Consider the following 27,357-nt stretch of genomic DNA (forward strand, 5'->3'; position numbering starts at 1 on the left):
ATCGGGTCAACGAAGGGCTGGCTCCTCACCAACCTACGGCCCCCCAGAAGGTAGCACCTCCCAAAACCAGCCCGGCGGCGCCCAGTCCCGGACATGGCCCCTCTGATCAAGCCGGCCTCCTCCGCCGAGTCGACGACGAGGATGCGGGATTGGCATCGTCAACGTTGATGCGGGAATAATTGCTTTAACTAAAAAAATAAACTAGTTCTATTTATTTTCTTGCTAAAAATAAACTACTTCTATAGTAAAATAAACTAGTTTTATTAAATCAACTAGTTCAACTACTAAGCACTTACTATAAATAGAATAAAGTAGTACTTACTAAAAATAAACTAGTTTAACTAGTTCTATTATTTTTCTAACTAATTCTATTAGACACTTTCTCTTCTTATTCTATGAACAAAATTACAACAGAAAAAAATCATAAAAATTCTATGAACAAAATAAAAATTATATGAACAAAATTACAACAGAAAAAAATCAGAAAAATTCTATGAAAAAAATTGACATATTCTTTGCATATATATGAACACACAAACATTTCATTATTCAATAATAATATCACCAAAAAATCTATGAACAGAAAAAAAAAATCTAACTTTTGCATATTCATTTATGAACAAATTACAACAACTCAACTAACTACACATCTAAACTACACATCTAAATTAAGTACACATCTAAATTAGGAAAATTCATATGAGCTCGTACTGCGCAAGGGGGCGGCGATCGACGAGGAGGCAGGGCACGGGGGCGACGGTGAGGGGCGCGGCGACGGGCGACGAGGAGGCAGGGGCGGCGACAGCGACGGTGAGGGGCGCGGCGACGGGCGACGAGGAGGCGGGGGGGCGCGGGGCAGCGACGGCGTCGGGGCGGTGCGGGATGGCGTCGGAGGCAGGGCGACGACGGCGACGGCGAGGCGGAGAGGGGCAGCCTAGCGGCATCGTCGGGCGGGGAAAGACGAACTGAATGAAAATTTTCACAAGTGCTAGTTATATAGATGAAGCATTGGTCCCGGTTCGTGACAGCAACTGGGACGAATGCGACCTTTAGTCCCGGTTGGTGCCACCAACCGGGACAAAAGGCCTCTTTTCAGCAGCCCAAAGGGCGGGAAGCGGTGGCCTTTGGTCCCGGTTGGTGGCACCAACCGGTACTAAAGGGGTGGCATTGGTCCCGGTTGGTGCCACGAACCGGTACCAATGCACCCCTTTAGTACCGGTTGATGCCACTAACCGGGACCAAACGCCTTGTGCTGCTGCGCCCGCGTCGAAAGTTTAGTCCCACCTCACTACTTGAGAGGGGCGCGCAGTGGTTTATAAGCCCCACTGCCGCACCCCTCTCGAGCTCCTCTCCATTGCAGGCTTACAGGCCTAATTGTCACTGCTATGCCTGATGGGCCTACTGGGCCTTCTGCGGGCCTGAATCCTGGCCCATCGATGGGTTTCTAGTCGTATTCAGGCCGTGGTGGCCCAGTAGGTGGCATATTTTTTATTTTTTGCTTGTTTTTTGTTTTCTTTTTTGATTTATTTATTTTGTTTTGTTTCTACTTACAACAAAAAACTTATTTATTTTATTTTGTTTCTAATTACTTATTTATTTTACTTTATGATAATTCTTTTTGCTATTAAAGTTTCTAACAAAAAAAGTTCTTTATGAAAATTCTTTTTGCTTTTAATTATTTTGAACAGAAAATACTTCGATAATTTTAGTTGCATCAATTTTATATAATTTTAGTTTCAATAATACTAGAGGTTGCTTAAAATGTTTTGAAGAGAAAATACTTTGATAATTTTAGTTTCATAAATTTTATTGATGTTATTAAAGTTTATTTTATTTTGTTTCTACTTATATATTTTATTAAAGTTTATATTATTTTGTTTCTAATTACTTATTTATTTTATTTGTTATTTTTCATGCACCATTTTTCATGCATTTACTGATTACTTTGAGCTATGAGACCCTAAAATTGAAAAGCATTTCAAATGAACTCTGAAAAGGTTGAAAGTTGGCATGGTATCATCATTTCATCAACATAGCATGTGCAAGAAAGTTGAGAGGGTTACGGCAAAAACTAGACGCACTTCGTGTATAAAACGGACAATCTCTTTTGAAGTATCAGGATTTCATACGGAAACTCGTCTGTTACAAAGGGATTTCAAATGAACTACGAAAAGGTTGAAAGTTGGCATGGTATCATCATAATAGTTGTGGAGAGGAAGTCTTCAGTTTTTCTTCGCTTGTGTCCTTTCCTTATTGCGCCGTAACCATGGATAATCTTCATCATTTATCAGGATGCTTGGGTCAGCCTTGACTTTGAAGGGAGGAATTTCATGAAACTTTTCATAATCTTCGGACATGTCTGACTTGCCCTCCACTCCCACGATGTACCTTTTTTCTGAAAGAACTATGTGGCGCTTTGGCTCATCGTATGATGTATTCGCTTCCTTATCTTTTCTTTTTCTCGGTTTGGTAGACATGTCCTTCACATAGATAACCTGTGCCACATCATTGGCTAGGATGAATGGTTCGTCAGTGTACCCAAGATTGTTCAGATCCACTATTGTCATTCTGTACTGTGGGTCTACCTGTACCCCGCCTCCTGACAGATTGACCCATTTGCACTTAAACAAAGGGACCTTAAAATCATGTCCGTAGTCAAGTTCCCATATGTCCACTATGTAACCATAATATGTGTCCTTTCCCCTCTCGGTTGCTGCATCAAAGCGGACACCACTATTTTGGTTGGTGCTCTTTTGATCTTGGGCGATCGTGTAAAATGTATTCCCATTTATCTTGTATCTTTTGTAAGTCAATACAGTCGAAGATGGTCCCCTGGACAACGAGAACAGCTCATCACAAACAGTGTTGTCACCTCTGAGACGTGTTTCCAACCAACTGCTGAAAGTCCTGATGTGTTGACATGTAATCCAGTCGTCGCACTGCTCCGGGTGTTTGGAGCGCAGCTGTTCTTGTGTTCATCGACATACGGGGTCACCAAGGTAGAGTTCTATAGAACTGTGTAGTGTGCTTGGGACCAAGAATATCCGTCCCTACATATTATTGAGTCCCCTCCAAGCGTGCCTTTTCCAGTCATCTCCCCTCATACCGCGTTTTAGGGAGACCTATCTTCTTAAGGCCAGGAATGAAGTCAACACAAAACCCAACAACATCCTCTTAAGGCCAGGAATGCATTTGTCCAGGTATATACTTTAGGTGTCAGCTAAACAGTGCGTGCATGTGTGGTATCCCTTGTTTGTCTGTCCTGAAAGGTTACTGAGAGAGGGCCAATCGTTGATGGTTACAAACAGCAACGCGTGCAGATTAAATTCCTCCTGTTTGTGATCATCCCACGTACGTACACCGTTTCCATTCCACAGCTGTAAAAGTTCTTCAACTAATGGCCTTAGGTACACATCAATGTCGTTGCCGGGTTGCTTAGGGCCTTGGATGAGAACTGGCATCATAATGAACTTCCGCTTCATGCACATCCAAGGAGGAAGGTTATACATACATAGAGTCACGGGCCAGGTGTTGTGATTGCTGCTATGCTCCCCAAAAGGATTAATGCCATCCGCGCTTAAACCAAACCATACGTTCCTTGGGTCACATGCAAACTCAGCCCAGTACTCTCTCTTGATTTTTCTCCACTGCGACCCGTCAGCGAGTGCTCTCAACTTCCCATCTTTCTTACGGTCCTCACTGTGCCATCGCATCAACCTGGCATGCTCTTTGTTTCTGAACAGTCGTTTCAACCGTGGTATTATAGGAGCATACCACATCACGTTCACAGGAACCCTCTTCCTGCGGGGCTCGCCGTCAACATCACCAGGGTCATCTCGTCTGATCTTATACCGCAATGCACCGCATACCGGGCATGCGTTCAAATCCTCGTACGCACCACGGTAGAGGATGCAGTCATTAGGGCATGCATGTATCTTCTGCACCTCCAATCATAGGGGGCATACGACCTTCTTTGCTGCGTACGTACTGTCGGGCAATTCGTTATCCTTTTTAAGCTTCTTCTTCAATATTTTCAGTAGCTTCTCAAATCCTTTGTCAGGAACAGCATTCTCTGCCTTCCACTGCAGCAATTCCAGTACGGTACCGAGCTTTGTGTTGCCATCTTCGTAATTGGGGTACAACCCTTTTTTGTGATCCTCTAACATGCGATCGAACTTCAGCTTCTCCTTTTGACTTTCGCATTGCATCCTTGCATCGACAATGACCCGGCGGACATCATCATCATCGGGCACATCGTCTGGTTCCTCTTGATCTTCAGCAGCATCATCGGGCACATCGTCTGGTTCCTCTTGATCTTCACCAGCTCCCCCCTTGCAGCATCACCGTATTCAGGACGCACATAGTTGTCATCGTCCTCTTCTTCTTCGCCGTCTTCCATCATAACCCCTATTTCTCCATGCCTCGTCCAAACATTATAGTGTGGCATGAAACCCTTGTAAAGCATGTGGGCGTGAAGGATTTTCCGGTCAGAGTAAGACATCGTATTCCCACATTTAGGGCATGGACAACACATAAAACCATTCTGCTTGTTTGCCTCAGCCGCTTCGAGAAACTCATGCACGCCCTTAATCTACTCGGAGGTGTGTCTGTCACCGTACATCCATTGTCAGTTTACCTGCGTGCATTATATATAATTATGTGTGTCAAAAGTAAGAAAATCAGACAAGTATTTATCTAAAGTAAGAAAATCAGACAAGTATCTATCTAAAGTAAGAAAATCATAAAGAAGATAAGAACAAGAGGCTCACCACGGTGGTGCCGGCAACGAGATCGGCGCGGGCGATCGACGGCGGTGAAAACGAGGACGGGGCGTGACGGACCGCTAAACCTAGACAAATCTCGGAAAAAATGGAGCTCCGAGGTCGAGCTTCGAGAGGAGAAAGCTTAACCAGTGTGGCTCCGGCATTTCATCGAACACCTCGTGTGCATAGGAGGTGAGCTAGAGCACCCAATGCCCTCCCCCTCGCCGGCCAGCAAAAAACAAAGCACTGTGGAGTGCTCTGCTGCGGCGATGGGGTATATATAGGCAACTTATTTGTCCCGGTTCGTGGTAGGAACCGGAACTAAACACCCCCCCTTCTGTACCGGTTCTAGGCACGAACCGGTACCAATGGCTGTGGGCCAGGAGCGCGGCCCATTGATCCCGGTTCGTGCCTAGAACCGGAACAAATAGACCCAGACGAACCGGGACCAATGCCCACGAGGCCCCGGCCGGCCCCCTGGGCTCATGAACCGGGTCTAATGCCCCCCATGGATCCCGGTTCGTGAAGAACCGGGACTAATGGGCTGGCCAGGCCCGAACCAAAGCCCTGTTTTCTACTAGTGGCACCTGGTCCGCTCTTTCATCAGTGCCAAAGTGGTAAGATTCTTGTCGTAGGCTACCCGGTGCCAACATGAAGGTGTACAATTCATTGAAGATGCCTCTCTATTGGGCAATATGGAATGTGAGAGTATTTCGCAACAAGGGGATCCTTGCCCGGCCAGTGGTTGCGTCGATCAAGGCGAAAGCAAGGCTCTGGGTGTTTGCTGGGGCAAAATATTTGGGTAATTTAATACCGGGAGAGTGATCTCTTTGTGGTTTGACCTTTGTGATCATGTAACCACCAAACTCTGTTCTCCTCTTCTTAATTAATGAGATGAGGTAAATCCAATGCCTCCATTTCAAAAAAATCTACAAAAGAACTCGATCTGTTACTAACATGTTTCACAGGAAAGAAATGAAAACTGCACTATATCGTATCCATAGTAAACTGATAATTGTAATTTGGGTATTTATTTCTTCAGGTAGAACAATTAATTAACCAAGTTGTGCCAATAATATAAACAAACTTAACTAATCAGTTCACACTACCAAAAGGTGCATGATCCATAAAGAGGAGTCTCTTGGAGAGAACAAATAAAATTGTTCACAAAGGAAGAAAATTAAATGCGTCTGCTTCTTAAAGAGAAATCCAACTAAGGATTACAAAGCGGAGTTTGTATTGTTGGAAGCATCACATCCCTATGATGGAAGCACACATGCAATTATAATGCATCATTAATAGTGTTAGAAGCATATACTCATGATTTGTTTCAGAGGACACAATGGCAGGCATCAGAGGCACCAGTTTTCACATTACGAAATAGAAATTGCAGCGATAAAGAAGTAATCATTGGTAGCATTGCAGAGTAGTTAAGAAAGCAAAACTTAAATACTTCCTCCATCCGCAGGCTAAATTTATTAGTGTTGATAATAAAAATGTTGCTACTTTCTCGTCTCCCCTCTCACTCGCACGTATTCCTATATCCAATGCATGCAAGTTCTGTTCATGCCATCACGAGCGAAAAGGGGCATACGACAAACTCACACATCAATTATGGCCATTTTCAAATGTTATTTTGCTGGAGAAACACACGTGATGGCCAAGCGTCATAATTCAACAATTCGCATGATGCACCCGCTCTGCCTCGGTTGCGATGCACTAACGGTAATGACCAACAACCCCGGATTTGCGGAAGTGGCACATATGCATGGATATTAACTACCAATAGGCCACATCCAGCACCAAAGGCACAAATTCAACGAGTCTATCAGCAAATAACGAAGCCAATGATGTCCCAATAGAGTGATATATACTCCCCCCCCCCCCCTCGGGCATCGCTCCTCCCATAGATAACACAAGCGGAACCGTATAACAGTATAACAACCCATTGCAGATGTGCTTACTGAAAAAGGCTTTCGCCCCGCTTTATATATAAAGCACCGACCGATCACAACTCAGATACAAACGCACTCCATCACAACACACGCACACACCCAGGGCAGGATACAAAGGCGCTGAGGGCAGCAACACTACCTCTAGTACTACAAGAGCAACCGGAGTCCTCAACCGTGAGCATGCCATCGCGAAGAGATGAAGCCACATATGACGAACCGTGTGCTCCAAGGCGGTGCCTTCAAGAAGGTTACGACACCAGAGCGCCGCCACCGCCCGACCCGAGGATCAGAGTTTTCCCTGGAGCAACAAGACGGGCAATGAGAGCCGTGACGACGCCTTCAAGGAGGGAACGAGCTTTGCTGCAGCCGGCCCGTCCAAAGATAGATCAGGTTTTCACCCCGGCCACCACTCACCACCACCGGACTCCACACCCCAGCGACCACGCCGTCCACACGACCATGGCCATAGGGCAGCACCTAACCACGGGCTCCGCCCATGAGCACCGCGGAACCACCACCAGGGCCGCCGCCCCGGCATCCCAGACCTTGACACCACCTCGCTCGAGACCCACCGCAACCCCAACCAAAGATACGCACGGAAATGGCCCGCCTTTCGCACCCCTGGGCTGCCCCCAACACTGAAACCCAATAGGTCGGCCAAAACTGGCCTCCATCGACCCGTCCGGGGCACCGGGCGCGAGACGAGCTCGGTCCGGCTGCCGGGCGCGGGACGAGCACGGTCCTGCTGCCGGGCAGATGTGCTTTCTGTCCAAAAAACTACTTGACGGAACACTGATCGTGGCCTGGATAAATGGTATGCCATGTTCTGCATCTTGCCCGTGTAGCAGTCCCTTGCATATGTGATGCCCGTCCAAAGGAACTTTTTCATGCATGCATGGACCACAGATCATTGTGAGGATGAATGCTGTGCCATACTCTACAGCTTGCCTGTCTGCCTGCACGCGGCTGTGCTACACTAAGATGTCTTCATAAAAGCAAGTTCGAATAAACATGCATGCTACTAATCAAGTTCAGAGAAATACTGGAAAATGTCAATAAAGGAACTCTAACCCCTATTTAGCATATCAGAAACCAAGAACCCAATGGTTTAAGAAATTACCAACAATACCTTAAATTTATTGTCAGATTGTCTTTGCCGTGTAGGTGCAATAGTATTTCAGTTATAGCAAAACATTTCTCTCTCAGGCCTATTCATTGTTGGAGCCTGATAAAAAGTCATTGATCCCATCCAAACCTATGTTCGTTACTCTGATAAAGCAACATTTCTTATGTAGATTGACCAGTATTTGAACGTGTTACAAACTGGGTGTATATGAATATGACGGTCTTTGCCCCTTCTCAGTTCGTACATAATTTTAATTTTGTTTTTCCCTTGAACTGAAAATTTCATCAAATGGTTGTATTTGCCTACCCAGCTTAATTTTTTTTTTGGAAATGGAGGCATACCCCCGGCCTCTGCATCATGATGATGCATGCAACCATCTTATTAAAAGTTCGCAAAGTAACACAAAGTCGTCAAAGTATTACAGCTCGCAAGTGGAGCGAAAATAGAATGGAAATAAAGTTCATGCCGACAATCATAACCGGAATGGCAAAAAGAAGGAGCTCCCTAGACTCCTATCCTGTTATGGGACCGCCATCCGAACCGGTTGAATAAAGCTCGTGCTACCATCTCTCAGTGGTCGTTGCACCCAGTAACCAACGGCTCCCTGGATTCCATAGGAGTGAGTAAGGACCACGTACGGATCCAAGCAGTAGCTTCAAAGATGACCTGCAAGAAAGATAAAGTGTTTTGTCTGTTAAATATCAAATCGTTTCTGCAATTCCATATAGCCCACAAAAACGCACATATTCCGATCCGAATACGGGCCGCCGTAGTATCAACCCCAGTTAACCATGTTCCAAACAACGCTGTAATGTCAACTGGAGGAGTAATATTAAAGGCTATATGAATCGATCTCCACAATAATTTGGCGAGTGGGCATTCAAGAAATAAATGTTGTATTGTTTTATCATGATCACAAAAACAACATCGTGGACTACCTACCCATCTCCTCTTGATTAAGTTGTCCTTTGTAAGAATTACTTGTTTGTGGATAAACCACATAAAGATTTTAATGCGCAAAGGAACCTTAATCTTCCAAATATGCAACGATCTCGAGATTGGGCCAGAATTAACCAGATCCATATAAAAAGATTTTACCGTAAAAACTCCATTCCTAGCTGGTTTCCAATGCCTACCCAGCTTCTAATAAAGTTCAACTTTAATTTTGACAATTTGTTTGATAAGCATGAAAATATTATTGCAATACTGCTGTACTCTACAATGGAAGACAGAACTGAATCATCATATGACAATAGTGACATAACTATAGCTTGGTATTCCTTTGTCTGTTTTTGCTCCCATTTTCTTAGCACAAGAAACACATTGTTACATAGTACAATACTCAGGCCTGCATGCCCTCCGTCGTAGTCCAAGAGCTATTGTTTTGTTTCGAAAATGAGCAAGAAAGGTTTAATAATAACTAGGTGAACCAGATCCAAATATGTAGATGTCAAAGCATTTTCAATTGGTTAACACAACAACTATACAGCCATGTGATTTATACGTAATGATTTAGTCTGCATCCTAGAACACTATGCACTATCTTCTCCTTTATATGTTTATTGACATGTACTCCTTGTTTTGTGAAGAAAAAAACTTGTTTGCAATGAAAAAACCGCATGTTATCCTTTTTTACCACTTCACATATTTGCTCCTCTATGTGATGAGACTGATCATATAATTAGTACAGATTCAATAGTAACCCCATTCACACAGTGTGTTTTTTTTCGGAAAGGAGGATTACCCCCGTTCACACAGTGGTGTCAATACATAAGCTTCATAGAGTAAATAATAGTACACAGAGCGCCTCATAGGCACAATTCATGTTATGCAGCTTATGCTAATATTATTTCCACTACCATCGAGGAGTCAATATGTCACAATCGTTCAGCAACTTTTAGCTATATGATATACGATTTATAAACATATATCCTTCGTTTGAATTATCTTTTACCAGTTACCACTCAATTGTTGAATTAAATTGTTCAATACCTTGAAAGTTACCGATAGACCTCATCTAGCTAGGAATTTGACTACTGGTTAGAGTTTAATGATATCACTGCAAAGTGCTCTAAGTCATGTTTGCATTTTTTTTTATAGTTTCTAGAAGATTGGTTGGTCCTTTTTAGAAAAATCTGGAAGACAACCACTTTATCATTTTTTTCAGAAAGAAAAATAAATCACAGTCATTTAAAAGCACTAGTGTCAGATATGTGCAATCATTTCTTTCCCAAGGCCGGTGCATTACATGACTATTTATGTTCCATGGTACCCAAGCATGGATCTCCAAGGTTCAATTCTTTTTTCATCTTTAGGAAAACAAGTGAAAAGGCTTTGTTGTGGATTTCACCTCTAGCCTACCCCAACTTGTTTGAGATTAAAAGCTTTGTTGTTGTTGAGGAAAACAAGTGAAAAGTACATTATGGCTATATGAATTCCCTAAAATTGTCTATGCCGAGTGTTTACATGGTGGATTTGCGTATCTTTTGTTTGATTTCGCCTTTTGAGGGTTAACTCTAACTATCGTTGAAAGTGAGACTTCGGTTGAGAAAGCATTCTAATTAAATACTAATTGCTCACATATGCATTGCCCAATCACACATCCATCATAAATTCTTTTATTCGCTAATATGAAAAGCTCATGAGTTACCAATACAACACACATCCATATGTACATTAAATCAAAATCACAGACTTATACTATAATATGTCCCAGGATTTGCGTCCACCTTGAGTACGAAATTAATTTCAGCCCCATCTGAAGCCTTGCTCTCTAGCAGAAGCTTCTGACGCTGTTTTGCCAAGAACTCCTCATCGTTCCTCTTGACTAAAACTGTCATCGACTCTAGAACTGTAGCATTTAGTACGAAAAAAGTTACAAAATCAATGTCAGGTTTTTTGGCCCGATAACAATCCAATACAATTTTTTTTAGACGGATGTCAAAAGATCTGAGAAGGTCCCGGTGCTTACGACGCCACAAATTCTTTGTCCCAGATTTCTGGCACTGAAAAGAACATCGACAAACCAAATAGATAACAACTTCAGAACAACAAGTAGATCAATAAAGCAATCAAACAAAATGTACTATCGGTGAAACAATCATCACCTGAATGTACAACTTCTCCAAGCACGGAAAACATCTCATCAATTCAATAACCATGTCCAAACATAGAGTACGCATACAGAGATGCAAAGACTTGATTCTGCACAGTGCTGTTGAAAGGCTACCAATTGCAATGCGCGGTCCCTTCATAAAAGCATGAAATCCAACATTAGACAATAATATACATAGGTTTGCAAATCATATGTAACTTCTGTATGCACTGAAATGCAAGTTATATAGAAGGCTGAGGATGGTAAAAATGAAGATCTTACCTGATGAATATCTGTGGAACCAAACATGAGCCTGGTGGAGTTAGTACAACAACCTAGGGACTCCAACTTAGGTGCCGAGAGCACTGATACATGCAAATCCTGGTTCTGATCAAGATGGAATAATCTTTCAAGATGAGGGGCACTCTCGATGATGAGCTCCTCCATGGATGGATCTGGCGAAGAATTGCCAACTTCAATGCTTCTAAGGGTAAATGAATTGATCCGGAGGCAACGGGCTCCACTGCACCGAATAATTAGCAAAACCTCGAGAGAAGGGCTGCCGGCAATCATGCTGCTGAGTGAGAACTCCGAGAGGAAGACATAATCAAGACCGAGCTTCTTAAGCTGCGGGAAGTGAAGCCCTTGAACGATGTCGTCCGTGAGTGTGCAATGTCCGAATTGGGCGACACAGAGGGTGGGCGAAAAACGGAAGATAGATGTCGGTGCCGGCAACCGCTGCCAATTGTGCCACGGCCGACGGTAGAACTCAAGCTCCTTGAGTTTATTCAGAGCGGGGGACAGGAGACAGGCGTCCACGGCAGCATCGTTCTCCATGTTCGTGGCCAAGAGTGGGCGAATGCAGAAGCGCTGGCAGTCGCCTTGGTGGGAGGAAATTATGCGTTGTAAGACATCGCCGAGCTTACCATGATTAGAACGGGCGATTTCACCGCAGTCGATGTTGAGAGGAAGAGAGCGCCAGAGGGGAAGCCACCGTTTCGCGAGGATCTGCGTGCGACCGCGTTGCTTCATGGGGAGGACCGAAATAATCTTCCGGAGCACGTCGTCGGGGAGGTCGCTGAGGTGGAGATCTCGCCCGTCTCCACCTCCATCGTGGTCAGCCGCTCCGGGATCGGGCGCTGCCGCCGGCGCCGGAGCCGGACTGCCCTCGCCCTTGAGTGCGGCTGACTTCCTCTTCCTGGTAGTCGCACTCCTCCTACTACCGCCGGCCTCCATCTCCTTGGGCAGAGACGGCTGCTAGTCCGGCGGTGAAGAGAATTAGGTTTGGGAGTTTGGTGGTGGAGGTCAGGTTCGGAGCAGGACGAGGGAAGCTTCTGAGGATGACAGCCGAACCCTACTGTCCGATGTGAGTAAATGGTAAGCTGGCGTGATCGAGCAAGTAGAAACTGCCCGCGATGTGACATGTGGGCATGGGACCAAACCTGCACTGGGCGGCCCAGGTCAATAGCGTCCCCCTTTTTTCTTCTGCAAATTTGGAATTTCATTCATCACTCATCAACCGTGCTAAAACCCCGCTGCTCACCAGCTAGCGGGGACGCATGCTTCCAACAAAAAGGATATACGTCCAGCTGCAGCTTTAATTTGCCTTATTTTGTTGCAGAAGAGAAGGCGTCAAAGCTAGCGACAGCGAGGAGACGGTGGATCGCCGGGACGGCAGCAAGTCGGGAATGAGGGACCAATATATTATAGTGTTCTGACATTTTATGGGATTTTGTGCTTCTCCAATCAGTAACGAGGGATAAATACATTACAGTGTTCCGACAGTTTTGACAGTGGCGATTCTATGAAAAGGATCATGAGAAGGGCAATGGTTTCCTCCACACCGGTGCTTGTTTTCTGTTTCAGTCATATTTCATGTCAACCGTTGGTTCCTCCACCTTTCTCTTTACTTCTCATCCCTCCCCAACAATCCAGTTCTCCATCAAACAAAATTTTAAAATGAAGACCATCAACCTAAGCGAAGCTCCACATAGCCAAGATTCCGGCTGGGCCGGTGGTATATTCACGTAATTAACAACGATAAGACATGGGAAATATCATGTCGCAAATTTGAACAACAGGGGACGAAACCATCAATTTCTATTTAGGCCGGTGGCTGTAGACATTAAGTGGCCAACAGCAGATCTTTGAGCAACATTATTCTAGAAAGTGAGTGAGTTGTGAATGGGCCAACACGAGAACACATGTTAAATAGGCTTGTACGTGTGTTGTTTAACGTGACAATGTGTCATGATATAATTGTGTGTGCGTGTGTGTGTGTATTATTGTACAAGGAAGGTCGTTAGCAAGGATAAGCCCAATCTTGTATATCTTGGATTAGGGGCCAAGCCTACCAACAACCTTCGGAGGAGTGCACACGTTTCCATACTTCCTTTCTTACATGGTAATCGGAGCTAGCCTCGAAATCATCCATGGCGACTTCTTCAAGTTCCTTCCCCTCCTCTCCATTTGCTCACGCCGCAACCAAGAAGCTCTCACCAAAGGTAATCAGGTGCTATGGTGTGCCACCGTCGTCTCTGCCATCAGGGGGTGCAGATGGTAGACTACCTCGACACCGGGAAGGCAGTGCCACCCATGACCATTGAGGTCACCGCCGACGATGGGAAAGACGAAGTCCAAGGCGCGCGAAAGATCAGCAGGATTTCTCCTACCTGCTGACCATGCTGCCGCGGGAGATGGCCATCCAAGTGGTCTCATGTCAGCTGTCACACGGTGGCGTAGCTCTGGAACTCCATCGAGGGGATGCTCACCTCTCACACGCGTGCGAGCACTGTGGACGTCCGGATCGCGCTGGCAAAACTGCAGAAGGGAAGCTCCACCATCAGTGAATATGTTGGTAAGATAATTTCTTTATGTGATAAATTGATAGTTTTAGAGAAGAAGGTTGATGAAGAGGATGTCGTTTCTCACATCCTCGCCGGGCTCGATGAGGAGTTCAACCCGGTTGTGTCCGCTATGTGTTCGCGGGTAGAGCCCGTCACTGCACCGGAGCTGACTCGTAGCTCCTAAGCTTCGAGCCCACTATGAATCTTCGGCGCGGGGCGTCAGAGTCCTCCGCCAACGCGGCCACTCGTGCTCGCTTCACCAAGCAGTAGGACGGCAACGCCACCGGCGGTGGTGATCGCAGCCGCAGCTACACCATCAAACAAGGCGGCGGGGCAACAGTGGTGACCGTGGTCACAATTTCCCCAAGCCTGGCAACCATGCCGGCTGTAGCGGCAACGGCGGCGGCGACAACTATAGAAGCGGCGTCAACTACTCCAACAACCAGGAGGCCGAACCAACTTGCCAGATTTGCGGCAAGGGTGGACACCCAGCTGGTAAGTGATGGAAGTGGTTCGACAACTCTTACTAGAGGAGTGATGCGCGCTCAGTCAACATGATCGCACCCGGTATAGGGTAGATACAAGCTGGTATATGGATAGTGGTGCAACTAACCATATCATCGTTGACTTGGAGAAGCTGACGGTCCTGGACAGGTGCAGGTATGGCAATTGATCACATTGGTCATACAACTGTTCAAACCCTTGACCATGACCTTCATCTAAACAATATTCTTCATGTCCCTGAGGCTACAAAAAGTTTGATTCCAGCAAGTTGCCTTGCCATTGGTAATGACACTTTTGTTGAAATTCACGCCTACTCTTTTCTTGTTAATTATTGGGAAACGAGGAGGGTTCTTCTTCGAGGCAGGGGTAGGAGAGGTCTCTATACCATCAAGCACATGGGATCATACGTCAAGAAGTAAGTGCTCAGTGTCACCAAACCATCTTCGGATTGCTGACACCGACGTTTAGGTCATCCATCTTCTATCGTTGTTAGGAAGATCAACAGTAAAAATATACTCCGTGGTAGCAATTTCAATAATGAGTTTGTATGTGATGCCCGCCAGAAAGGCAAAATTCACCAATTACTGTATCCAAAATCAATGAGTGAATCAAAATTTACTTTAGAATTCACTTTTTTCTTATGTGTGGGGTCCTACGGTACAAACCGTAGATAGAAAAAATTATGTGAGTTTCATTGACGATTTTAGCAAATTCACGTGGATCTACCTAAGCAAACATAAGTCTGAAGTTTTTTAAAAAAAATTCATGACTTTGAGAACCTTATTGAACGACAATTTGACCGAAAAAATCTTGCTCTTCAAACAGATTGGGGAGGCGAGTACGAAAAATTAAACTCCTTCACAAAGATTGGGATCTCTCACCACGTCTCGTGTCCCCATGCAAATCAGCAAAATGGTTCAGCTGAACGGAAGCACTGTCACTTTATTGAAGTCGGTTTGTTTATTCTTGCCCAAGAATCTATGCCCTTGAAATTTGTGGATGAGTCCTTCATTGGTGCAGCACACTTAATTAATAGAATGGCGTATGCGCGTGGGCGCAACGGATTTCGCTCCCGTGTGCTCATCCCTTGCTTGTTCTTTCGGGTTCCCGTGGTTCCTATGCCGCCGCGTTTCCCGGTCCTTTTCTTTTAGTGCTTCGACTGCAAAGTTATCAACTTTGAAACTACCCTTACCAGATAGTTTTTTTTAGCAAAACCAGATTGTTTGGTGAAACACCAGACTACTCATCCCTTCATATTTTCACGTGCGCCTGCTGGGCCATCCTTCGCCAATAAAATGCTCACAAACTTCAATTCCGCTCCGAACAATGTGCATTTCTAGAGTACAGTAATCTGCACAATGGGTACAAATGCCTGGACATTTCCACAAGACGAGTTTACATCTCTTGCGATGTGCCGGTTGACGAAAATATTTTCCCCTTCTCTACCTATCGAGCTTACGTGCTGAAATCATCTTGCTACCTATCGAGCTTTTAAATCCAACTGTTAAGGAGGAGAATATGTTGATGATCATTTGATTAATAGTTCTGCTAATCATGATGCTAATGATGCAGTGAGCAATGATGAAAAAACACAGCTGAAATGTATGATTTTGTGCAACAAGCGCTTCCAAATATGTCGGGCACAAGACAAAGAGAGGATCCTCCTACAAACACCGATCCGAAGAGATCCAACGCAGGACCTGATGCACCTGCCATGCAAATGGACCCCCAGGAAGATCAGCAAACACCGCAGGCAGGCGGTTCAGTGGGCAGTCCACCCGCATGCGACGCGCGGTGTGGACCAGCCGTAGGGTCGGCGCGTCCTCAAGCAACACCTGGTAGGAGCCGGACGGGTACGGCTCGTTCGCTGCACCGAGGAATGATGGCATGCGGGGCCCTTTCCATGTGTCACCTGCACATAGGTTGATTCAGTCGGGGCCACGATTGAGATTCGCTAGATCACTCAGTGGTCGTACAAGAACGATCCTATGTGGCAACTACTTCCATACGTCCCAGTACGCGCTCGCAACAAGATATTTCCATAACTGCAATTCCCAAAAACATAACGGTTAGGTATGACAAAAAAATTAATTTGTGTAGTGCTGCTACTGTGAGCCACAAGATCTAGTAGAAGTTTTAGATGCTAAAAATTGCAAACATGCTATGGAGATAGGATACGGTGCACTTATGGAAATTCAAACATGGCATCTAGTATCAGCTAAACAAGGGAGGAATATTATAGATTGCAAGTGGGTGTATAAAACTAAAAGAAAACCATATGGTAATATAGATAGATACAAAGCTAGGTTAGTTTCTACAGGCTTTAAGCAACGATATGGTTTTGATTATGAGGACACATTCGGTCCAGTTGTTAAAACTACAACTATCGGGCTTGTTCCGTCTATTGTTGTCTCCAAGGGTTGGAGCCTTCACAAGTTGGATGTACATAATGCGTTTTTGCATGGCATTCTTGATGAAGAGGTCTATATGCGACAGCCACCTGGTTTTGCGGACGATATAAACCACACCCTGTGTGCAAGTTGGATAAAGCTTTGTATGGTCTAAAACAGACACGCAGAGCTTGGTATTCAAGGTTGAGTACAAATGTACAACAACTTGGATTTCGACCCTCAAAAGGAGACACCTCCTTGTTCTTCTTCAACAAAGAGGAGGTGACCATTTTTATGTTCATTTATGTAGATGACATAATTGTTGTGAGTTCCTCGCAAGAAGATACGTCAACTTTGCTTAGAAATTGAAAATTCAATTTGCACTTAAGGACTTGGGAGAGTTACATTACTTTCTAGGAATCAAAGTGAAAAAGACACATGATGGTATTCTGTTATCCCAAGAGAAGTATGCTACTGATATACTCAAGCATGTTGGGACGAAGGATTGTAAACTTTCGAGTACACCCTTGTCTACCACTGAAGAACTATCATTGCATGAACGAGCATTGTTAAGTCTAGAAGAAGGGACTAAATATAAGTGTAGTTGGTGCACTTCAGTATCTAACTTTGACAAGGCTTGATGTATCTTTTGTTTGTTAATATCTTGCATTCTCATACTTCTTTGCATTGAACAGCTGTAAAAAGGATATTGAGTTATATTCAAGGAAGTGCTGCATTTGGGCTAAAGATATGTAAGTCACCATCAACAACAGTAAGTGCCTTTTCTGAAGCAGACTGGGCAGGGTGTCCTGATGGCAGGAGATCTACCAGTGGGTTGTCTATTTTCGTTGGCTCAAACCTTATATCATGGAATAGAAAGAAAGAGGCAACGGTCTCTCGTTCTGGCACTAAAGCAGAATACATATCATTAGCAAATGCAACTACTGTGGTAATGTGGGTAGAAACCCTACTTGATGAATTGGGTATTGAAAGAACACATACTTCTTTCCTGTGGTGTGATGATAACCTTGGAGCAACTTACCTTCCTGCAAATCATGTATTTCATGCAAGAACAAAACAGATAGAAATTGACTTTCATTTTGTTCGAGAAAGAGTTGCACGGAAACTTGGTGATGGATTTACAAAGCCCCTACAAGCTTGACAACATTACGCCTTCAAGAACAATCTAAACCTTGACATGTTCATCCAGATTGACGGAAGATGTTAAATAGGCTTATATGTATGTTGTGTAATGTGACAATGTGTCACGATGTAATTCTGTTCGTGTATATGTATTTGTTTACACGAGAGGTTCTTAGCAATGATAAAACCAATCTTGTATATCTTGGACTAGGGGCCAAGCCTACCAATACTAGTAGACAACAGGGCTTTGGTCCAGGGCCAGATAAGGGCATTAATTCCGGTTACCTTATAAACTTGGACCAATGGGTGCATCAGTCCCGGTTCATGAGGTCAGGGTGCCAGCCGGGCCTCGGGGTCCATTGGTCCCGGTTTGTCTGACCCCTTTGGTCCCAGTTCGTGAGGTTAGGGCACCGGCCGGGCCTCGGGGGCCATTGGTCCCGGTTTGTCTGACCCCTTTGGTCCTGGTTCTAGACACGAACCGGGACCAATGTGCCTCGCTCTTGGCGCAGCCCCTTTGGTCCCAGTTGGTGGCTGAAACCGGGACTAAAGGTCAGTCTTCTGTCCCAGTTCTAGCCACCAACCGGGACTAAAGAGACGCCTATATATATGCTCGCCCCTGCCTGCTCACTCCTCTGTTTTTTGGTCGGCCAGCGTGTGCAGGTGTGTGTGGCTCTCCTCTCACCTCCTATGCACATGGGTGTTTGATGAAATGCTCGAGCCACACTTAAAATTTCTCCTCTCCAAGCACGGCCTCCAAACTCCATTTTCCTCAAGATTTGTCTAGGTTTGGCCGTCCATCCCGTCCCGTCCCCGTCCTCATCGTCGTCGATCACCTGCGCCGATCTCGTCGCTGGCACCACTATGGTGAGCCTCTTGTTCTTATCTTCTTTTTAAAAGAAAAAAAATTCTTACTTGTATGATTTAGATAGATATTTGTATAATTTTCTTACTATTATGATTGTTTGTTATTATATAGTGCCATGGTTTTGGTATCCGCCCCCCTCGGCCCTCGTCCTGTCTATGATACGGATGTGGTATATTATCTTTTATAACCATTTGGTTTCATTTAGTGTTTATAACAATTATGCCGACCAACGTGACATAGATGTTTTTATCTAGGAGGTATGTGAACCGGAAATTCCAACCGACCCTCCTATCGAGAGGTTAAATCTATTATATATAAAAAGCACATGAAGGGCCAACCAAAAAAAGATAAAAATGCAAGAAATTACCACAAAAATTAGAAACATCCAACCATCAATTCAATCACATAGCCAATCACAGCCGATAGATCTCTAAAATAATCTATTCACCTTAAACATGAAAAAAATTACCCACCTTTGCCACGGATTAGTTTTTTTACCTGTATCTTGGCTACGAATTAGTTTTTTTAATCCTGAAAAAGTTGAAGACTCCATCGTAAAGAAGAGAAAAAGAAAGAAAAAGGGTTACGCTCCCCTTCCTCACGCATGCTGTTGTCGTCATGTCCTTTATCCAGGTGAGATATTTGATACTGGCTTTTTTCTTTCATCCTTCGGTTATTGAGGCTGGGCTTCCGATCCTTTATCCAGGTGAGATCTTTGATACTGGCTTTTTTCTTCCATCCTTCGGTTGTTGAGGCAGGGCTTCCGATCTATCAACGCTGCAAGGAAACTGCTCGATTGAGGGCTGAGCGTGGCATGCATCAATGGTGTTCCATGTTCTGCAGCTTGCACATGCCTCTGCACGCGGCTGCACGACATCAGGTATTGATCAACGCAAGTTCAAGGTCAGGAAAAGATTTTTTTTTTATGTGCATAGGGAGCAGCCAAAACGTATATGCAGGACACGAAGCAAACGGCTACGTGGTGTCTTGATCAGATCGGCGAACTTGGTCAGAAGATTTAACTTAATTTTCTTTGTTTCCCACGTCTGGCGTCCCACGGATTTCTCCTCGAGCTCCACCAGGTTGATTGTTGGCGTGGCCTACAGAGAGAAGATAGCACCGGCGGCGCCTGCCCAAATCATCAAATCTGATAGCCACCACCGGATTTACGTGGATGGGCTGGCAGATTGATCTACCGTAAGATTGCATCGGCGGCCGGTCAAATCATCAACTCATCATCGCGCCGGATTTACGTGGATGCAGGGGTTGCTGATGGGATGACGTGCAGACAGAGAATATTGCGGCAAGCGGACGGCCGAATCATGGTCTCATGATCACCGGATTTACATGGATGGGATGCTGATTGCTTCAGGTACATGTCAGAGAAGCTGCACCGGCAGCTGCCCATGTCATTAACTCATCGTGATGCTAGGCAAATTGATTGACGTACATAGGATAGCTGTTGCCATGATGTTCCATGTTCTGCAGCTTGCACGTGCCTCTGCACGCGGCTGCATGACATCAGGTAGTGCATAGGGAGCAGCCAAAACGTATAGGCAGAACACGAAGCAAACTGCAGTGTGGTGCCTTGATCAGATCGGCGATCTTTGGTCAGAAGATTAACTTAATTTTCTTTGTTTCCCAAACTAAGTTGTCTCAATTAGCTACAAGCAAAAGCAAACAGAGAAAGGCTACTCATGTTCGAAATAATATATAGAGACACTTTGGAACCCTATGTTATTACGAGATTACTTCTGATAAATTTGTAGATGTTCCCGAGAGAAATAATTAGCTCCTTGCCTCATGTAAGCAATCAGATCTATGTATTGTGACAGGTAGAGTATTTTTCCATTGTCCGATCCCCCTATTTTTGGCAGTACCACATAAGATTTCCATGCATGGTTCTGTTGGAAGCTATATATATGTCCATGCAGAGAGTAACAGAGGTGGCCGGCTTGGTGGAAGAAGTAGCTGGGACGTTCCAGTAAAAAGCCAGAACAGCTTGGAATAGAGGCCATCAGCAAGGACGTTGATCTTGGTGGCACTGATATCTGAGAATGATACAGATAACACGAGTAAGATTGGTGGACATACATATCATGGTAATTGGGGGCAGATATGGTAGGTGTTACTTACTGGTAGCTATATATCTGCAACCATCATTGGGCACTATATTTGATTAAGTTATACCACGGTATTCACAAAAGGAAAATTTGAAATCTTACAACCATGCATGCATGGTTCACATGGTTCCATTCTAATTATTGTATTTAACTTAATTATGATTTTTGTTGCGAGTGAAAACAATAACTATGTATTCGCCTGCAACAGTCTGTTCTTTACAACCATATAGGAAGCACTATTCCTCCTGTTCACAAATCATAATACTGTAATGACGTATGTAGAACACGAAGGAAACAGCCATGTGGTGCGATTAGGTTTCAGATTGGCGAGCTTGATCAGAAGATTAACTAAATTTGCTTTGTTTCGCTAAGTGCACACAGATGCTATGAAGAACCTACGTTCACTCAATCAGCTACAAACAAAAGCTAACAGAGATGGGTTGCTCATCTTAGAAATTATAGAGCCATATGTTATTAAAGATAACTTCTGGTTAATGGCAGATGTTCAAGAGAGCAATAATTAGCTCCTTGCCTCATGTACGCAGCCCAGAGCTACGTATCGTGACAGGTAGAATATATGTTTCCATTGGCTGCTCCATTATATAGCTTATCATGGGCAAATGATGGGTGCTTAGGATGAATTATATCACGTTATTCACATACAGAAAATTTGAGGTCTTACAACCATGCATGATTCCCACTGTTCTGTTTTATGGAATAACTAAATTCGCTTAATTATGTTTTTCGTTGTAAGAGAAAAACTATAAATATGTATCAGTTTGCATAATTATGTCCTTTACAACCATCATAAGTATATTTGTTAAGCTCACAAATAGCAAATAGTGTATTGTATAAGAAATTTTGTGGCTAATGCATTGTTTGAGGTGAGCCTGAAATGAAGACATGTGCTCACACATTGACATAAGTATGCAATTTACTTCTCTATTTTAAGGGAGAGGGGCACAATTTGGAGAAGATAAACAATCTTAATAAGAAAAATGAAAGAGCCAACCAGTAATTATCAATTCAAAAATATGACACTGATGAATAAAGAGTGGTTTGTTGTGCACATAAAATATTTTCGCAGATTAAATACTTATCTGTAACCATTCAAATAGTATGCATTTCGGCCCCAAAGCAATTATTTTGATAGATGCATTATTATCCCTGTGGTGATTAAACAACTGAGTTGTCTCAAGTTCACACCCAAAGTCCATGGGCGTTGAAATATTATACTCCTCAAATTTGGCAATGCTTAATATCCTTAAACTATCAATAAATTATTCTGTTGTTTCGGTGCACTTTCCAGTTATTTGGGAAAGTTTTAATGGCCGCATTATGTTATTTAATAATTAACAAAATATGCATGATCATTTTGTATATCTCTTTTCCGTTGATTAACCAATTGCATTGTTATTAGTTCGTGAATTAGCTAAGCCAAGGACGCATATAGTGAAGAATATTTACAGTGCATTAAAAACATAATCCGTGAGATTGTATTTGGTCAAAGACCAAATTATAGCGGCTTCCTAGCTAACAAACAAGATTTATGAAATAGGATTATATAAAATATCCATTCGTCACTAGGTATTTTTATGATATACTTATGATATTAAATATCAGTATTGTGTTTTAAAAAGAAAAACAACATGTTATATGCAGTTTATCGTTATTTCATAGTCTTCAATATATAACTTAATAAAAACTCGGATTCCAAAGACAAAAATATGTTTGCAAAATTCTTATATTTCAAAATGTCGTCAAATTTGCTTTCAAATTTCTATGGATAAAATGATAAATTAAATGATATTTTCTTAAAATTTAACATTGTAAAATTCTAGCCCGCACATCGAGCGGGCCACTCTGCTAGTTTAGTTAAAAAGGAAAACAATTACTTGAGGAAAAAAATGAAAAGAATTGAGGAGGAGAAGATGGAATTGGAGTTGCATGTTGCGAATGTCGTTGATGATCACAAGATCAAGATGGATGCAATGCGCTTGAAGATTACAAAGATTAGAAAATATGCCATTGATACTAAGGATTGGTATCATTATGTTGTTGGATCAATTGTTACCTTAGTTGCGATTATGATCGCATTTGTTGGTGCATTGAAATGGTTTACATAGTTGTATGTTAGTTTCAATGTATGTTTTAATTAGATGCTCTAAAGAGCTATATGTTGTTCAATGAGAACTATGTATGAACTTTATGTATTTATTTTTTCAGTAATAACATTTGATCACTACTTTACTTTGGTTTTAATGCGATGATGAACTTGTATTAATTTGGTCACTTCTCTATTCATGATGTTTTGTAATGGTTTTTGATACACTTAATTGTATAATGCACGCAGATGAACTGGCAATGGATGTACGGTGACAGACGCACCTCCAAGTACATTGAGGGCCTGCATAATTTTCTCGAAGTGGCTGAGGCAAACAAGTAGAATGGTTTTATGTATTGTCCATGCCCTGTCTGTGGGAATACGAAGGATTACTCTGACTCGAAAACCCTTCACGTCCACCTTCTTGAGGAGGGTTTCATGCCACACTATAATGTTTGGACCAAGCACGCAGAAAGAGGGGTTATGATGAAGACAATGAAGAAGAAGAGGATGATGACAACTATCCCCCTGAATACGGTGATACTGCAATGGGGGAAGCTGAAGATCAAGAGGAACCAGACGATGTGCCCGATGATGATCTTCACCGGGTCATTGTTTATGCAAAGAGACAATGCCAAAGTGAAAGGGAGAAATTGAAGTTTGATCGCATGTTGAAGGATCACAAAAAAGGGTTGTACCCAAATTGCGAAGCTGATAACACAAAGCTTGGTACCACACTGGAATTGCTGCAATAGAAGGCATACAATGGTGTGTCTGACAGCGGATTTGGGAAGCTACTGAAAATAACAAAGAAGAAGCTTCCAAAGGATAACGAATTGCCTGACAGTACGTACGAAGCAAAGAAGGTTCTATGCCCTCTAGGATTGGATTTGCAGAAGATACATGCATGCCCTAATGACTGCATCCTCTACCACGGTGAGTACGAAGATTTGAACTCATGCCCGATATGCGGTGCATTACGGTATAAGATCAGAAGAGATGACCCTGGTGATGTTGAGGGTGAGCACCCCAGGAAGAGGGTTCCTGCCAAGGTGATGTGGTATGCTCCTATAATACCACGATTGAAACGTCTGTTCAGAAACAAAGAGCATGCCAAGTTGATGCGATGGCACAAAGAGGACCGTAAGAAAGACGGAAGTTGACAGCACCCACTGACGGGTCGCAGTGGAGAAATCGAGAGAAGGTGGGGGGACTTTGCAGGTGATGCAAGGAACGTATGGTTTGGTTTAAGCGCAGATGGCATTAATCCTTTTGGGGAGCAGAGTAGCAATCATAGCACCTGGCCCGTGACTCTATATATCTATAACCTTCCTTCTTGGTTGTGCATGAACCGGTATGATGCCAGTGCTCATCCAAGGCCCTAAGCAACTCGGCAACGACATTGATGTGTACCTAAGGCCATTAGTTGAAGAACTTTTACAGTTGTGGAATGAAAAAGGTGTACGTGTGTGGGATGAGCACAATCAGGAGGAATTTTCCCTACATGCGTTGCTATTTGTAACCATCAATGATTGGCCTGCTCTCAGTAACCTTTCAGGACAGACAAACAAGGGATACCACGCATGCACGCACTATTTAGATGACACCGAAAGGAAGAATGTGTACCTGGGACATCGTCGTTTTCTTCCGACCAACCATCAATTTCGAAAGAAAGGCAAGCATTTCAAAGGTGAGGCAGATCACCGGAAGAAGCCCGCCCTCCATACTGGTGATCACATACTTGATATGGTTAATAATTTACAAGTAATCTTTGGAAAGGGTCCTGGCGGACTATCTGTTCTGAATGACGCAGAGGGACGCACACACATGTGGAAGAAGAAATATATATTTTGGGACCTACGGACCCTATTGGAAAAACATAGAGGTCCGCTCTGCAATCGTCGTGATGCACGTGACGAAGAATCTTTGCGTGAACCTGCTAGGCTTCTTGGGTGTGTATGGAAAGATAAAAGATACACCAGAGGCATGGGAGGACCAGCAACGTTTGCACAAAAAAGACGACATGCATCCAAAGAAGTATGAAGGTCCTGCCAGCTACGCTCTTATCAAAGAAGAGAAGGAGATCTTCTTTGAATGCCTGCTCAGTATGAAGGTCCCGACTGCCTTCTCGTCCAATATAAAGGGGATAATAAATATCCCAGCGAAAAAGTTGCAGAACCTAAAGTCTCATGACTGCCACGGGATTATGACGCAACTGCTTCTAGTTGCATTGAGGGGGCTTCTGTTCGAGTGCCTATGGTCGAAATGGGGTGCTGTTGATCGGGATGGGTGTGGTGTGCCGCAAAACGGACGAAACAGACTTGTGTTAGAGTGCGTACGGTCGAAACGGGGTCCTATTCATCGGGGGGGGGTGTGGCGTACCGCAAAACAGGACTCCACGGGCTACTGTTCATCCACCGTCGACTTCCTCCAGACTCCACCTGCTAATGTTCATTCATCGTCGACTTCCTCCTGCCTCCACTAGCTACTGTTCATCCACGGGGTCCTGTTCATCCAGCCTTCACTGGCTACTGTTCAACAAGCCCTCCACGGGGTCCTGTTCATCTAGCTAGCCTCCACCAGCTCCTGTTCAACCAGCCCTCCATGGGGTCCTATTTAACCAGCCTTCCACGAGGTCCTGTCCAACCAGCCTCCACGGGGTTCCTCCACCGGCTACTGTTCATCCACCCCCACCTCCTTGATAGGGGTCCTGTTCATCCAGCGGCAATGGCCTCTACTACCACGGGATCCTGTTTATCCAACCCCAACCGGGAACTGTTCATCCAACCCCCAACGGGGACTGTTCATCAAGAGGCAGCTTCGATCGGCTTCAGTTAGCAGCAGTAGCGAAGGAATCACCCGGGTTACGTTAACAATAAGGGATCGATCAGGGTTCAGTAACGTAGCTAGTGCAATCGCTCGTGTTCAGTTAGAGCCCAACGCCTCGCTCGGGTTCAGTTAGAGCGCAACGCCTCGCACACACGCGCATACGTGTACGAGCGAAACACGCAAACCTCCGTCCATCGCTCGGCCCCGACCACCCACCGTAACCGGGAACTCCCCGACATTTTCCTCGCCCTCGCTTCTACCATGATTTTTTCCGTCATGGACCATCCAAAGAATGTCATGCAGGTGCGTCTCTGGCCCGCCCAAGACAAAAAAACCATTTTCTGTCATGATTTTTTGTCATAGAATTAGGAGCCCACCACATCTATGATGATACTGGGTTTTGTCATAATTATCATCATAGAAGTGTCATAAGCATGACAGAAAAAAATTCGTTCGGCCCAAAATGTCATGGATGTCTTTTTTTGTAGTGTGGGGACCGGCCAGAAGGGCCTGGTGAGTCGACGGGCGTGGTCCGAGGATGCCAAGGGCAGGGGGACGTGACACGAGCATGCTATATGCATGACCGACCCTTGTCCAGGGGTTGTAGCCGCCACTCCAAGGCAGAGTAGGCTACTGGTTCACGCCGTAGCGGGGCAAGTTCTCGCCACCACCACATTTGCCGCCGCCTTGCCGCTATTCGCCGCGGGCACAACGCCAATTCCCGCCGTTCCTGTCATTTGCGGCGCGCGGCGGCTGTGGCAACTGCTGCTATGGCGGCTATTGCATGGGCGCCGGAGGACAGGACAAACGAGGCGGCGATGTAGGGGCGTCGTGGGAGAGGCCGGCGGCCAAGGTGGTGTGGGCGGTACGGGTGCATATACGTTCTTCATCCGGCACTCCTCAAGACGAAGATAGGCCATTGCCCACTTGTAGGTGAGATTAGCCATGAGGGTGAGGTTGGACGCTGCATTACCAAAGTCCTCATTGAGGCCGACACTGTGCATGGAGAGAAGGAGCTCATGTCCAACCTTGAACCCGATGTTATTGAGCTCATTGGAGAGGGTCTTGAGGCGTAGGTAGTAGGCGTCGATGATGGAGTCGTTTTGGTGACACCCAAAAAACTCCTGCTGCAAGAAGACAATCCACTGAAGCTTGTTGCCGGTGAAGGGACCATTGATCTTGGTCCACACCGTGTAGGCACCTTCCCCATCACGAATGAAGGTGTGAAAGATGACCGGTGAGATGGTGAGGAAGAACCACCAGATAAGGGTAGCGTCAATGGACATCCAGTTGGTGTCACGGTGCATGGCGAAAATGTTGGTGGTGCCATCCACGTGATCACAGAGGTTGTACTCATGGAAGAGGAGATTGAAATAGGTCTTCCATGCGTAGTAGTTGGCGGCGGTGTGGGAGAGTGTGATGGGGACATGGTCAGAGAGCGGGATGTCGCGGATGTGAGCAGCGAGGGGCTCGTCAGGGTCAGAGTTGAAGGTGGAGGCGAAGGGGTTGCTAGGGTTGCTGGATGAAGACATGGCAGTGGCGCGGATGGAAGGGGGCGGCGGCGCGGGTGGGATTAGGGTTAGGGTTTTGGTGAAGGGAGGTGGAGAGGCACGGT

The 27,357-nt window shown here is 44.7% G+C and overlaps 1 protein-coding gene and 1 non-coding gene across 2 annotated transcripts; one reads left to right on the top strand and one right to left on the bottom strand.

Moving 5' to 3' along the window:
- Positions 1-10,446: 10,446 nt before the first annotated feature.
- Positions 10,447-12,409, bottom strand: LOC120964349 (F-box protein At4g09920-like). Its single transcript, XM_045228393.2, has 3 exons — positions 11,221-12,409; positions 10,952-11,092; positions 10,447-10,849 (listed from the first exon to the last, which is right to left on the bottom strand). The coding sequence occupies exons 1-3, from the start codon at positions 12,172-12,174 to the stop codon at positions 10,532-10,534; spliced, it is 1,413 nt and encodes a 470-aa protein (XP_045084328.1). The 5' UTR covers positions 12,175-12,409; the 3' UTR covers positions 10,447-10,531.
- Positions 12,410-13,839: 1,430 nt separating this feature from the next.
- LOC120965710 (small nucleolar RNA Z247) lies at positions 13,840-13,977 on the top strand. The gene has a single exon (XR_005758735.1). It is a non-coding gene; the product is annotated as a small nucleolar RNA Z247 (small nucleolar RNA).
- Positions 13,978-27,357: the final 13,380 nt, after the last annotated feature.

Source organism: Aegilops tauschii, chromosome 5, assembly GCF_002575655.3.
Source record: "Aegilops tauschii subsp. strangulata cultivar AL8/78 chromosome 5, Aet v6.0, whole genome shotgun sequence".
In the NCBI taxonomy this organism is placed as follows: Eukaryota; Viridiplantae; Streptophyta; class Magnoliopsida; order Poales; family Poaceae; genus Aegilops; species Aegilops tauschii.